The sequence below is a fragment of the Patagioenas fasciata genome, chromosome W (genome assembly GCF_037038585.1).
Source record: "Patagioenas fasciata isolate bPatFas1 chromosome W, bPatFas1.hap1, whole genome shotgun sequence".
Classification (NCBI taxonomy): domain Eukaryota; kingdom Metazoa; phylum Chordata; class Aves; order Columbiformes; family Columbidae; genus Patagioenas; species Patagioenas fasciata.
In genome coordinates, this window is record NC_092559.1 from 48,428,656 (window position 1) to 48,443,688 (window position 15,033).

General features: G+C 43.7%; 1 protein-coding gene across 1 annotated transcript; it reads right to left on the reverse strand.

Annotated features, from left to right (window-relative positions):
• Nucleotides 1-10,838: 10,838 nt before the first annotated feature.
• LOC136114536 (E3 ubiquitin-protein ligase KCMF1-like) lies at nt 10,839-14,685 on the reverse strand. Its single transcript, XM_071801586.1, has 3 exons — nt 14,671-14,685; nt 13,003-13,304; nt 10,839-11,651 (listed from the first exon to the last, which is right to left on the reverse strand). Exons 1-3 carry the CDS (start codon nt 14,683-14,685, stop codon nt 11,399-11,401), a joined length of 570 nt encoding a protein of 189 aa, XP_071657687.1. The 3' UTR covers nt 10,839-11,398.
• Between the last annotated feature and the right edge of the window lie 348 nt (nt 14,686-15,033).

Sequence of the window (15,033 nt, forward strand, 5' to 3'; positions counted from 1 at the left end):
ACAAACTGGAACATAGGAGGTTCCACTTAAATATGAGAAGAAACTTCTTCTCAGTGAGGGTGACAGAACACTGGAACAGGCTGCCCAGGGAGGTTGTTGAGTCTCCTTCTCTAGAGACATTTAAAACCTGCCTGGACGCCTTCCTGTGTAACCTCATCTAGGTGTTCCTGCTCCAGCAGGGGGATTGGACTAGATGATCTTTCAAGGTCCCTTCCAATCCCTAACATTCTGTGATTCTTTATGACACTTACGGGATGGAATACTTAGTTGGTCAGTTTCAGTCACCTGTTCTGTCTACCCCTCCTTACAAATACGCCCATCTCAATTATGGGATGTTATCAGAATTATTTGCTGTCATAGTAGTAAATCCAAACATGAGCTTCTTCAGCATTCCATTGATCGCTCTTATCAGTTTCGAGCACAGAGTCCGAAAAACTTGCAGACAAAAATTCAGAAAAGTGCAGTTACTTAGAAGGCACTTAGAGGAAGTTATCTGAAAGGAAAAAATCACTAAAAGAGAACTGGTCTTGTTTTTAACAAAACCAGGACAGCCCTGAAGGAAGCTGCAGCCTGTGGAGAGGAGCCCATGATGGAGCAAGGTCCTGACAGAACCTGTGACCCCATAGAGAGAAGCCCACGCAGGAGCAGGTTTTTTGGCAGGACTTGTGACCCCATGGGGGACTGTCCCGTCCCAACAGATGGGATGAGGGATGAGTTAAATCTAGACGTGACATGCGCCCTGACTCAACAGATGAGATCAGGTGTGAGTTAACTCTGGGTTAATTCTGCGTGGTTATGTGAAGTGAATGACAGACAATTACCTCCGGGGAATTCAGTTGTGAGTTTTACTAAAAGTACTTGTTGGAATATTGATTACAGCGAATGGTGACTTGGCAAAAGTATAACAGAACTTATGAACACATTAACAGCAAAAGTCCTACTACGAGCGATATATTGGCAACCATCAGTGCCTATAATATGAAATTTCACCAGAAATCAACGTCAGAGCTTAAAGATGGTGTTATCCTTATATGTTTAAAAGGGAAAGAGAGAAAGAGAGTGGTAGAGAGGGAAGGAAAACTAAGATGTAAGGGAGAGAGAAAGAGAGTTTTATATATATATATGGAAGGAGAGACAAAGGAATGGGGGTATAGAAAAAAAGGGAGAGAAGGAAAGAGCAGAGAGAAAGGAAGAAAGAAAAGAGTGAGGGATCCAGTCTCTTACGGTCCCCTAGTGTGGATGACAGGACTTGTATGATGATGTATGGCCTCGGTGTTCCAGGGCAAGGGTGCTGGGGTCAGGAGCACAGCGTCCTCTGATGTCTGGTTCAGAGTGAGGGTCCTCAGGGTGCTGGTATTCTCTTGGTGAGGCTGGTAGGCTGGTATTCCCTTGGTGAGGCCGAGCTGGTATTCCCTTGGATGAGACTGGTAGGACCCCTGACCTGTGCTGTTTTAGGTGAGCTTTTTATAGCTCCCAGAGTAGAGGAAAGTCTGGGGGTGGGGGAAGTGGTGATTGCGAAAGAGGACAAGAGGAAAGAGGAAAGAGTCTGGACAAGTCCTGGGCCACGTTGAGGGGTCTCCACCTTGCCCCTTTGTGTCATGCAGAAATCCAGCGGGAAGTGGTGATTGCAAAAGATCAACAAGTTTCAACAAGTCCCAGGCTATGTTAAAGGGTCTCAACTTTTCCCCTTTGTTTGCCGAGCTGTGCATATCAGGAGATGGGGCTATGTGCTCTCCAGCACATCCTCCATCTCCGGTCGGTCAGCTGGCCTGATCTGTGGCTCGTTAGTTCGTCGTTGATATGAAGATCACAGTTCCCCCTGCTCTGAATGTGTCATCTCCTGGCTGAACTAGTTTCGCCACAATGTTTTCAGCCATGATCCTTATCAATACACAACAGGGACCCATGCTGGAGCAATCCATTCCTGAAGGACTGTACCCTATGGAAAGGATCTGTGCTGGCACAGTTCATAAAGGACTGTATCCCGTGGGAGGGTCACCATGCTGGAGAAGGGGAAGAGTGTGAGGCGGAAGCAGCAGTAGAGACGAAGTTTCATGAACTGACTGCAATCCCCATTCCCTTTCCCCCTGTGCTGCTCAGAGAGGGAAAAGGATGTAGAAGAGTGTGGGATGAAGTTGAGCCTTGGTAGAAGGGAGGGGTGGGGGAAGGCGTTTTTAGATTTGTTCTTATTTCTCATTGTCCTATTCTGTCCAATTGGCAATAAATAAAATTAGTTTCCCTAATTCGAGTCTGTCCTGGTTTTGGTTCAACAAGACCAATTCTCTTTTACTGAATTTTCCTTTTGGTTAAGTTCTTCTAGGTAACTGCATTTTTCTGAAGTTGGCTACATGGTTTTCAGACACCGTCCACTCCAGAGCTGATAACACCTACTGTTTACAGTTTTACTGAGCTAATGGTAGGAGTGGTATGCAGAAAAGGCCCATATTTATATTTTATTGCTATAGCAGCCAAGGTCACTGATAGAGCTCTTATGTTCCAAAACTGAGGGGGTCATAAAATTGTCATACTTGTGGGGAGGGATGGACAGAACAGGTGACCCAAATTGACCAATATGTATGCCAAACACGTCATACACAGTTTAAAGCTGGGGGATCACGGGGGTCTTGCTCTCTTGGTCTATGATTGACTTCTGAAGAGGACCCTGCCTCTTGTCCTGCCTGCGATCCTGATTTTGTTTCCAGTCCATGCGTTCCTGAATCCAGTTCCCGTCTACTGTAGAATCACCCAGGACTTGCTGGTGTCAGCCCTCCCTTCCACCACAGCAGGCAGCTTGCTGTGGGCACTGCAGCTACTCCAGGAAATTCAATATTAGTTTTGTACATTTTGCATTATTTCTTTCATTATTAATATTAGTAAAGCTTTTTTAACTTTCCAACTTGTAAGTCTCCCTTTTCCTCCTTCTCCCTTTCGAGGAGGGGGGGTGTTAATAAAGAGCATCTGCCACAATTTATTGTTGCCCTGCAATAAATGAACAAATGGAGACAGATGGCAATTGCCGAGTGATCTCCCTGTCCTTATCCCAAGCCATGAGTTTTCATCGTACTTTCTCCCTCTGTCCTGTTGAGGAGCGGGAGTAATAGAGCAGCTTGGTGGGCACCTGGCAACCAGTCAAGGCCAACTCATCACCCAGTCCACCACGACCCCCAGTTCCTTCTCTGTCAAGTTACTTTCTAGCTCGGTGTCCCCCCAGCATATATTGGTGCATGGATTTTTTTCTTCTCCAGGTGCAGGACTTGGCAATTCCCCTTGATGAAATTCATGAGACTTAGAGAGATGGTGAGACTGAGCTACAGAGGGACTGTGAATGGAGGGGGGGGGGAGGGGCAAGTGTGAGGGAGAGAGATAGGCTAAGACTGAAGAGGAGATATTCAGACAACCCAAGGGACACTTAAAAAGAGGGGGATAAGAGAGATCAAGAGAGAGGTGGGGATGCAGAGAGAGAAAGAGACATAGTCAAAGGGTGAGGGCTGGGAGGCAGAGAGAGTGACAGAGAGGGGGAGATCAAGAAAGAGGCCAAGATGGGGGAGAGAGAAGTCCAGGGAAAAAGATGGAGAGGAAGTGTGTATGAGACATGGGGGGGCAAAAGAGGGAGAGAGTAGAGCCTGATCGCTGGTGAGATGGGGTGAGAAGCAGAAAAGGCCTTGACTCTGTGTAAGCACTGATCAGCAATAAAAAAACATCCCTGTATTATCATCACTGTTTTCAGCACAAATCCAAAACATAGCCCCATACTAGCTACTATGAAGAAAATTAACTCTATCCCAGCCAAAACCAGCACAGAGGGAATAAGATTAACTCATTGCAACAAGCTATTTCCTTTTGTTTTGGTAAACAAAGCACAGCCAGCAGTAAAGCTGACGTTGCTAGAGAGGAGTAAAGGAAATGATACAACTAGAAGAGAGCTAGCAAACACCAAACACATTCACTGTTTAGCATCCTCTGACAAGACAGAGGCTTCTCTGTGTAATAGCAAAGAATCGCCTTTATTGTCTCCAAGAAGTGCAGCCATCAGAGGCAGCAACTTGTACAGCAGTCTCTTGGTTCTGATTTGGGAGCTTCTGGATCTTCTGAGGACAAGATCCAGGATCATCAAGGAACACCTGGGAACCCTCTGAGAAACATGAGGGTGCCTCCTGCTGTCAGGTGAAGAGGGGGTAGGGCAGCCATGAGGACATTGGTCTTAGGAAGCTCTAGCAGCTTCTAATAAGCATGATCAGCTGCCCTTGACCCAAAGGTGTCTGGAGCATTTGTTGCAACCACCCCCAATTAGTGAGGGTCAAGCACCCTTTTAACTGGTGCTAGGAAGAGGCCTATATAAGAAACAGTCCCAGAGTACAGCTGACAGATGGAGCAATTTGTTCAAAATAGCACAAAGAAGGGAGTATCAGCTGAATTTGTACCAGCATAACAATCTTAGGTATGATGGTGACATGCCACAGGGCAGCTTCCTTAGCAGGTGCTGGAGCTGCTGCTCCTGTCAGGGCAGAGACTTCATTGCAGACAGAGCTTGGGGTGCTGGATGCAGCCTTCCAAGTCCCAGGCTGCAGGGACTGCCTGGAGCCTCTCTTTGATGCCAGGAGAGATGGTCACCTTTATGTGCTGTCTTGGAGGAGCTGTGTTGCTAAGTGGAGGAGTTATAGGAGAAAGTGAGAAGGCTGCACAGCATTGGAGAAGATGAAAGGGAGATAGTATGTTCTCTGAGATGCAATAGCTTGAAGAGGCTCAAACGCCTACTACTGTAGAGACACAGGCAGTGTCCACCCCTAGTATAAAGGTAAGTGCAAGCTCTGGAGAAGGTGAAGGTATTGGGTTTGCATGGCAAGGTTTTGGGGAGGGGTGGTTCTGTAGGGGTGGCTTCTGTGAGAAGCTGCTAGAAGCTTCCCATATGTCTTATGGAGCCAATGCCAGCTGTCTCCAAGACAGACCTGCTGCCAGTCAAGGCTGAGCCAATCAGTGATGGTGGTAGTGCCTTTGTGATAACATATTCAAGAAGGGGGAGGGAGGAGAAATAAGCAACAGCAGCTGGGAGAGAGGAGTGAGAATATGCAAGAGAAACAATTCCAGATACCAAGGTCAGTGAAGAAGGAGGGGGAGGAGGTGCTCCAGGCACTGGAGCAGGGATTCCCCTGCAGCCTGTGGAGAAGACCATGGTGAGTCAGGCTGTCCCCCTGCAGCCCTTGGAGGTTCATGATGGACCGGATATCCACCTGCAGCTTGTGGATGACCCCATGCTGGAGCAGATGGATGCGCCTGAAGTAGGCTGCGATCCCATGGGAAGCCCATGCTGGAGGAAGCTCCCGGTAGGACCTGTGATCCCATGGAGAGAGAGGAGCCCACGCTGGAGTAGGTTTGCTGGCAGGATTTGTGACGCCATGAGGGGCCCACGCTGGAGCAGTCTGTTCCTGAAAGACCGCGCTCTGCGGAAGGGAGCCATGCTGGAGCAGTTAGTGAAGAACTGCAGCCCGTAGGAAGAACTCATGTTGGAGAAGTTAGTGGAGAACTGTTTCCTGTGGGAGGGACCCCATGCTGGAGCAGAGGAAGAGTGTGAGGAGTCCTGCTCCTGAAGAGGAAGGAGCAGCAGAGACAACATGCGATGAACTGACCACAGCCCCCATTCCCCGTCTCCTTGGGCTGCTCAGGGGGAGGAGGTAGAGAAATTGGGAGTGAAAGGAGGGGTGAGGGGAAGGTGGTTTAAGATTTGGTTTTATTTCTACTCTGATTTGATTGGTAATAAATTAAGATAATTTCCCCAAGTCAAGTCTGTTTTGCCTGTGATGGTTACTGGTGAGTGATCTCTCCCTGTCCTTATCTCGACCAACAAGCTTTTGGTTTTTTATTTGGTTTTAGGTTGTTTTTTCTCCCCTGTCCAGCTGAGGAGGGGAGCGATAGAGCAGCTTTTGTGGGCAACTGGTGTCCAGACAGGGTCAACCCACCACAGTGAGTGATGGAAGCTGGTGATTTCTGGCACCCAGAGGAAGGCTCCTGACCCACCAAAGAGTTTACAACTATGAACTAAGTTCACCATCCTCAAAGTTGAAGATGAACCAGATGTGCCCATACGCAAAGAACCTGGTCCACCTGACCCTAAACCATGCAAGCCTACCAGAATCATAATCATCAGCAAGTGATCATAATGGGTGGCTCCCTGCTGTGGGGGTCAGAGGCACCCATCTGCCTGCCTGACCTATCATCTAGAGAGGCTTCCTGCCTACCGGGGGCCAGGATGTGGGATGTTGTGGAGGGACTGCCAAAGCTCATCCAACCCTTTGACTACTACCCCCTGCTGTTCTTCCATGTGAGCACCAATGATACTGCTGGTGGAATCCTGGACAGTATCAAAAGTGACTACAGAGCTCTGGGGGGCAGTAGTCAAGGTCATAGAGGCCCAGGTGGTGTTCTTGTCCCTCCTGCCGGTGAAGGGAAAGGGTGTGAGGAGGAGGGCGCTGATAATGCAGGTCAATAATTGCCTGCAGAACCGGTGTTTATGCCAGGGTTTTGGGTTCTACGACCATGGGACCCTGTTTGCAGATCAGCATCTGCTTGGGAGAGATGGGACCCACCTCACCAAGCAGGGCAAAGGTATCTTTGCCAGCAGGATGGATGATCTCATATAAAGGCCTTTAAACCAAGAATGAGGGAGGAGGGAGAGAGTAACCAGTAGCCCTGTGAGGAAGTGACAGACAGGCGTGATGTGCAAAGGACCTGGAGTGATGTGACTGAAAGGGATCACAAAATCAACAAAAGAGGGTCCACATTCGCAGGCCCTGGTTCTCATGGGGGACTTCAGTCACCTCAGTATCTGCTAGAGGGGCTTTGCTGGACCTCGTACTCAACCACAAGTATGAGCTTGTTAGGGATGTGAAGGTCAAAGGCAGCCTTGGCTGCAGTGACCATGAGATGGTGGAGTTCAGGATCCTGAGGGTAGGGAGGAAGGTGAAAAACACTAGAAGCTGCCCCCACGTCTGACAGAGCCAGTTCCAGCCTGCTCCAAGGCGGACTGACTGCTGGTTAAAGCTGAGCCAATCAGTGATGTTAGTAACATCTTTAAGAAAGGGTAAAAAATGCAGGAGCAGCCCGTTCCTGAAGGCTTGCATCCCTTGGAATGCATCAATGCTGGAGCAGTTTGTGAAGAACTGCAGCCCGTGGGAAGGACCCATTCTGGAGCAGTTCATGAAGGACTGTAATCCCATGGGAGGGACTCCATGCTGGAGCAGGGGAAGAGTGTGAGGAGGAAGCAGCAGTAGAGACAAAGCATTATGAACTGACTGCAACCCCCATTCCCTGTCCCCCTGTGATGCTCAGGGAGGGAAAAGGAGGTAGAAGAGTTGGGGATGAAGTTGAGCCTTAGTAGAAGGGAGGGTTGGGGGAAGGTGTTTTTAGATTTGTTCTTATTTCTCATTGTCCTGCTCTGTTTAATTGGCAATAAATAAAATTAGTTTCCCTAATTTGAGTCTGGCTTTGCCTGTGATGGTAACTGCTGAGTGATCTCCCTGTCTTTATCCCAACCCATGAGCTTTTAGATGTATTTTCTGCCCGTCCTGTAGATGGAGAAGGAGCAATAGAGCGGCTTGGTGGGCACCTGACAGCCAGCCCTGCCTGGTCAACTCACCACAGATGGGTAACCTGAGAGGAATACAGAGACACTGTCTGAGCATCCAGCAATGAGGTTAGGAAAGCCAAAGTCCAAATGGAGCTTTCCTAAGTACGTAGGTGACAAAAGGAAGACTAGGGAAAATGTGGGTCTGCTGTTGAATGTGGCAAGGGACCTGGTGGTGCAGTGATGTCATCACTTGAAAGTATGAATCCTGTCTGCAATTGCTAACCTAAAGATATGTAAATCCTTTCAGTTTTAGGTCAGTCTGCTCGTAAAACAAAGATAAGAGCGACTTGTGAAACGCCTAATAATGAACTACGGACACTACTGACCTTACAGCTTGAGACCTTTTGAAGACCGCACACATAGTTGAGTCTTGCTTTAAGACATATCTCAAGGGTGTGAACGTAGTGATAAGATTTTGTATATAATGCCTTTTACTTTTCATGCTGGCTTTATTCCAGCATCCAGACTTGCGCAACTGTGATAAACAACATATTGTCTCTGTGTGCTAAATTTGGCTCATTTGTATGCACAATGGGTAAAGAACCCTGGTTTTGGGTCAACAGCAGGACATGTAAAAGGCTCAGGTACCAAATGCCATCCTCACCTCAGTCTTTCCTGGCAAGACCAGCCTTCAGGCATCCCAGAGACCAGGGGGGAAATCTGGAACAAGGAAGATGTACCCTTGGTGGAAGAGGATCAGGTTGGGGAATATGTAAGCAACCTGGACTTATATAAGTCCATGGGTCCTGATTGGATACACCCACGAGTGCTGAGCTGGCAGATGTTATTGCAAGGCTGCTCTTGATAATCTTTGCTTGATCATGGTGACTGGGAGAGGTGCCTGAGGACTGGAGGAAAGCAAATGTACCTCCAAGTCCCCAGAGATGTTTAAGTTAAAATGCAATTTCATTCTGTTCCATGTTCCACCCACCTCATGCAAATGTCTGGTTCTGGCACAGTACCAAACAGATGAAAAACCTGGTTAAATCATATTAGAAGAGTTGCAAATAGTCTGAATTGCACCATGCATACTAAACATAAGTACCTGCAGGCACCTAAAGCAGAACTTGTTCCCCAACAGCTTCAAAAAAGTTCTCATCTCTTCCCATTTCTATATATGAATATGCCCTTATCTCCCCAAAAGGGATCATTTTTGCAGCACTTGTAAGCTCAGTATCAGCATCACACTAAGGACAGCTACAGTGCTTTCAGTCAGCACAGAATGCAGGTAGAAGACCAAGCTGGCCTAAGTGTCTCACTGGTCTCCAGAGCTAACACACACACACAGAGTCAACATCCTCACACAGGAGGTAGACTCTCATTTGCCATCTTGCAAGACTCACTCTAAGGGCACATCTGAGCTCTGAGGTGCAAATTTGTAGGAGAGCACACCAAATTCCAGATGTGCTCTCTATTCATAGATGTAGCCTCTCTGCAAAGATTGTCACAGGTTGTGCCACATTTTTGGGAAAATAAACATCTCTCACACAAATGCACAGTTTTCAACAGACTCCTTATGACTGTCAGGTATGCCGAATGCAAGGCCCCTCTTTTCTGAAGTGATGGTCTTAAAGTAGGAAATTATGTGATATCCCCTCCAGGCTCCCCTTGAAATGTTCTCAAAGGCTATTTTCACTATAGCACACAGCATTGTGAAAATAAACATCAGTAATTTGAAAGTAACAAAAATATAATTCTGGGAAACATTCTTTCAATGAAGAACACTTCCTTGCAAATACTCATCAGCAGAGTGCTAGAACAACACTCTCCCAGTTGCTGTTTGGCATTATTTCTAAGCTAACAAAATCTAACACACTTGTGATTCTTAGAGGAGTTAATGCAGTAACTAAATTTAATTTTAAATGTAAGCCAGCAGATACTCAGATTCTAATCATAAACATGGACGGTAAGAGTTTGCGGGCTTTCCAAGTGCTTTATGTAAAAGCAGAATGGAGTTTGCAAACCCTGCAATGTAAACATCCTCAACAGATCAACTACATATAAATTTAAAATAAAAAATAATATACGTTAAGATACTGATTTTAAATGGGTCTTTCCTGGAAATTCAATGCATGTACTATAAGTTTACGTGCTTAATCCCTGCTACATGCACTGCACAGAATATGCACTTTAAAAAAAGTGTTTATGTAAATCACTCAGGGTTTCACCATGAAATGACTTTGCATACAGTTGTGAAGGACAGTTTAATTCCAGAATTTCTTCTACAGCTATCTGGATAATACATCACCACCAAAGAATCAACTGAAAAACAGTCCTTAAAATGCTTTATTGAACTGAGTCTTTCTGTAACTTGCAGAAGATGTGTCCGGAAAGACTGCAGTTTTGATTTTGTTGGGGTTTTTTTTAACATCCTCAACAATCAATTAAAAATGAATCTTTATTGAAGGTAACTCCTGAGATAAGCAGAAGACCAGTGTAAAAAGTTCCCTTAAAATATTTTCTGTTGCAGAGACTAAAAGAAAAACAATGCTAATACAGTACTAGATGGAAGTGATCAGAATTTGAGAATTGAGAAAATGAGAATGGAACTCAAACGTTAACCTATGGGGTAGCTTCTTTTGTTGCTGTTATCTTAGATTAACATGCATATCACAGTTCTCTTAGGAACATCATCAGGTTTTCAAGTCTAATTCTCAGAAGTTGTGTGCATTTTTATCTTTATAAGCTAACTTTACATTCCAAATAACTAAAGCCTTTCTGTCCCTTGCTTTGGGGCTATTATAATAATCCATTAAAAAAAATAACAAACCTTATAGGACTATCAGTATAGGCAGATAGGGAGCATGACTCAATTAAAAAGGCTTTATTTTTAATGTCAGAAATATAACCCAAAACCCCAATAAATAAAGAAGGATAGGAAGTTAGCATTAGAAATTCAATTGTAATGTATGGAGATATCTGGGAAGTCAAATCCTCAAGCTCTCCCAATACTAAGGAGTCTCTGCAAACTATGAAGCAAACACATAAATATCTCAAAAAGATAAGGACTGGGAAGGTTTAGAACTAAGAAAACATAATCACAGGATCACAGAAGGCTAGGGATTGGAAGGGACCACGAAAGATCATCTATATGATGGATATGATGTCTAACAGGGCAACAGAGTGGTCACAATATAGCAAAACGTCACACTCTGGAAGCAAAAATATAGCCCAGAGTTTCAATTAATATGCAGGGAGAGCACATAAAAAGGTCATTGGTCATGTGTTACTTAAAGGCTACTTCATGGCCACAAACTGCTAGGGAGCATTAATATTTTTCTTTTGTCACATTACCTTTGAATAATTGAAAAGCTTTGGGGGTTTATAGTTTTACTCATTGTACTCACATTTTTTTAAATGACAAGGTCACTAAAACTCATGCACGCTGCAAAAAAGAAATGCAGTAGTTAAGGTAAACCATCCAAGCAATTTTTATTTATTAATATTCATAAATACACACAGCAGCTTCATTAGAGATTTTTCAATTTTTCCTCTTCAGTTTGAACGTGGAGTATTAGGAGAGCTTTTTGCACGTCAAGCTACAGGATGCAGAGCTGTTTTCTCCGCACTGCAACCTATATTTACCTGCTAAAAGTAAAAATTGGTTAAGTGGAAATGATTATCGTATATATCTTTTCTCTCTTCCTTTGAATGTACACAATGCAACAAGAGTGACAGACCTGGAATTACAATCACCAAAACAAACCCAAGATAGTTGTGCTCCACTTTCATTGGCAAATACAGCACAGAGGACATTGTCTGTAAAGTGGGATGTCATCAAAGAGGAGGCTCATTTCCTTTATTATTCTCTTTTAAATTTAGGTTTTCTAAAGCAACATCTAGAGGCATAATATCTACACAGCCCATAGCACCAAAATCAGCAATCTCTCTCCGTTCATCCTCATCTGAGGAGGAACTTTCTTCCTGCATCAAAGTGGACAGTAGAAGCTCCTGAACAAACAAGCTGCGGTCTGCCCGTTCGCTTTCCTTTGATTGACGCTCTGCTTCTGACATCTTAGGATCATTCAGCCTGCATAGCACCACAGAAAGAAAGACGACGGGCTTAGTGGTATCATCAACAAAATGGGCTTTCACTAATTTCCTAAACAGCTGGACTGAAACATGCTGATTAACATCTGAAAGCCATTCCTTTGAGAACAACCTAGGTACTGCTGCAATTCTTTCAACATGTACAGATTTGACAACACCTGGCACTCCTGATGCAAGAATACAGACATTTAACAAACTTGTTCCTAGATGCTTCAAAAATCTTCGTAGAAGTACATTCTAAGCCTGAAGGAAAAAAATAGCTATTCCTGAAGTTTCTTTTCCTTCAGAAGAGTTTTGTTTTAAGGGGTGTAAGATTCTCTAGTTATCCCTTAAGTGCTCATTTTGTCCCGAGAACAACTTCTAAATGCAAGCATGATGCAAAATACATTACTACACACATAATGCCCAGAGATTCCCAAAGCACAGTACATCATTCACTTCACTTATCAGTGCATGCACCATCACCTAATAGAAACAAGGCAATTGCTTGCTCCAGTTCTATCCTAGCTCATAGGATCAGTGGCTGACATTTGCAGATACTTTCACTAAGGTTATTATTTTCAGAAAGTTTTGGATTGAGATGTTATCACAAGTTTTGACAAAAATTGGCATGACAGCAATAACTTGTCCCAACCCAGGTTTCTAGACACAGAAACTGTTTAAATACCTGTGCTCTTTCTCAATATGTGATTGAAAAACACTCCCCCCCTGCCTTGAATCCAGAAAATCAATATTCTAAACCTCCTAAAAGAGCTGGAATGAGAGCGGGCAACTCTTCAATAGCAGAATGGACTACATAATCATTGTAGGTCCCTTCCAGCTTAACTATTCTATTCTATTCTATAGAACTCTATGATCTAACTACACTTTCTGAAACGGGTATGTATTCTGCTTATTAATAGCACATTCCATATTTGCTTTTTTCATCCAAAATACTTTATATATAAACCTCTATTCAACCTTCAGCCTTCATTAAAGATTCATTTCCTATTAAATAAAACTACTTTTTAAGTTCTCTCCCCTCACATTAGCAGTATAAAAGTTTGAAACCTATTATTGCAAAGGCTCCCGTTTTATCAGAAGTAGTAGGGTAAACAAGCACGGTTTACCAAAGTAATATCCCTTATGTTTCTCTTCAAATGGAGAAACAGCAAGTAATATTTATGCATTGTCTAGGAAGAAACACACAGCAGGGTTCAAAAGGAGTTGTTACAAATGCAAACAAAAGCATAGCATCTCAACTACAAACTTCATTAGGGATCTGGCATTGTCCATAACAGGACCAAGGAAAACAGAAATGGCAGAAGAGTTAAAACCATAGGACAAGTTACCTTGTAAGAAGAAACTGGGAGTTCTGTATAGTCTGCTGATTGCTTTCTGTGTTAGATGTATTGGTTGCTGCTATAGATTGTGTAAGAGTGGTGGGGATGCTGCTCGTATTAGTGCGTCTAGTTGCATTGCGTGCAGTCTCCAGTTGTTGTCTTGCTGCTTGTGCATGCTGTCGCTCCAGCTGCAGTTGCATCTGCAGCTGCTGTAACTGAGAAGCAGAAGGGCCAGAAGAACTAAGCTGTCCTGCAGAACGTCTCACGCCTGATAACTGAGATAAAAGCTCTGCCAGAAAAGAGAGAAGTTTCTACAGTGAAATTGAAATCTGTTTAAATACATATCACATAACAGCATAAATATGTCCTGAATACCAGTATATCAATTCCTTTGCTTTCTTAAACCTTTCATCAATGACATTAATGAACGAATCATATTGATTTGAAAAGCTTTATGGGCTATTCATTACAAGCATCCCGTGTCTCAAAGCCCATAGGGTAAGGAAAATTACGAATGATCTAGAGTAAAGAACTGTGCACAAATAAGAGAGTCAAAGCTTATAGCTTTTTAAACAAATAAAAGTCAACCTATAGGGAACACCGTATAAGCAATATCCTGTGCAACAATTTTGTAAAATTTTATCTTTGAGTCAAAATAGTTATTGACTAAGAAACCACTTCAATTCTGACTTCGGTTGGTGGCTTTATATCCCCCAATGCACCTTCAATGCATATTCCAGAGGGAAGCTGTGCTACAGAAATGACAAACATTACAGCATAATTTCAGACATTTTTAGAAAATATCCAGTTCAGAAAGGTTTTTCAAATGTTGCATTATATGAAAAATATTTGACCACAGCAGGGCTTGTTGTTAGACTTTTGACCTCTGCTGGAAAAAAGATAAATTGTAACGATTAAATAAATAAATACGTCTAGCCTGGATCCCTTCCCTCCAAAATTCAAGACTCTGACAAATTCTGCCCATGCTAAGCTTTTCCCAAAATAAATGTTAATAATAAGTTATTGCTCAGTGATTTACCATAGATTATATTCCACCCAAGGTTGTGAGTACTACTTTGTTGTGTTTGATACAAGGAGGGCAGAAGTAGGAGATTCCCTCCCCCATCCATCCAACCTTCATTAAAGCTGCAAGTTGTTATTACAGCTCCTAAAAATTTTCCTTCCATCTTACTTTATCTTGCTTTGAAACTAGGCTTTTCTTAGGGGAATAAAGCATAATGTAGTATCTCGTTGCATCAGGAACACTTGGAATGCCAACAGCAAATGCTCAAGTCACTTTTAATCAGCACAGCCAATCACATCGAGATCAACTACCAATAATATTTTATTTCACTAATTACTGATAATCACCACAAGGAGAAAAATAAATAATGTTTACAGGTCTGTTACAAGCACAAGTTCTAACTTTTGGTAGTATGTACTAATTAATTATTGCCCCAGTACAAAGGAAGACTTATAACACTGCCAAGTAAAACAGATGTATTTATCCTCTCTGTTTGCAAGATCACTTTGAGTTCAGCTTAACAGAACCCTGGTAGCAGATGTGAATTTGAGACACAGGCTTGGCATGACACAGACCCCCAGCCAGGCTGCATTACATTCTCTGAATGCAAAAAAAAAAAAAAAAAAAAAGGGGGAGAGAGAGAGAATGAATACCATTTTATTATACATGCTCCTAAATGGGAAGGCCTCATGAGGCTGAAACAAACCAAGGCAGCCACTTCACATTTAACTCAGCTGAACTAACAGCCAGGACACACAGACATCCTCCCTTCTTGCACCAAGTCTAGTGCTTTACAGACCCACGACCTAACTTAACTCACTAAGATGACAGAAAATTTTTAATTCTCTTTTGCTGGGACATTTTTAGAAGTGGGAGTGCAGCCAGAAGGTTCCAGGAAGTGATTCTCTCCCTCTATTTGGCACTAGTGAAGCCACGTCCAGAGTACTGTGTCCAGATTTAGGTTCCAGTTTAGGGCCACGTGACATAACGGAGCAAGCCCAGTGGAGGGTCACCAA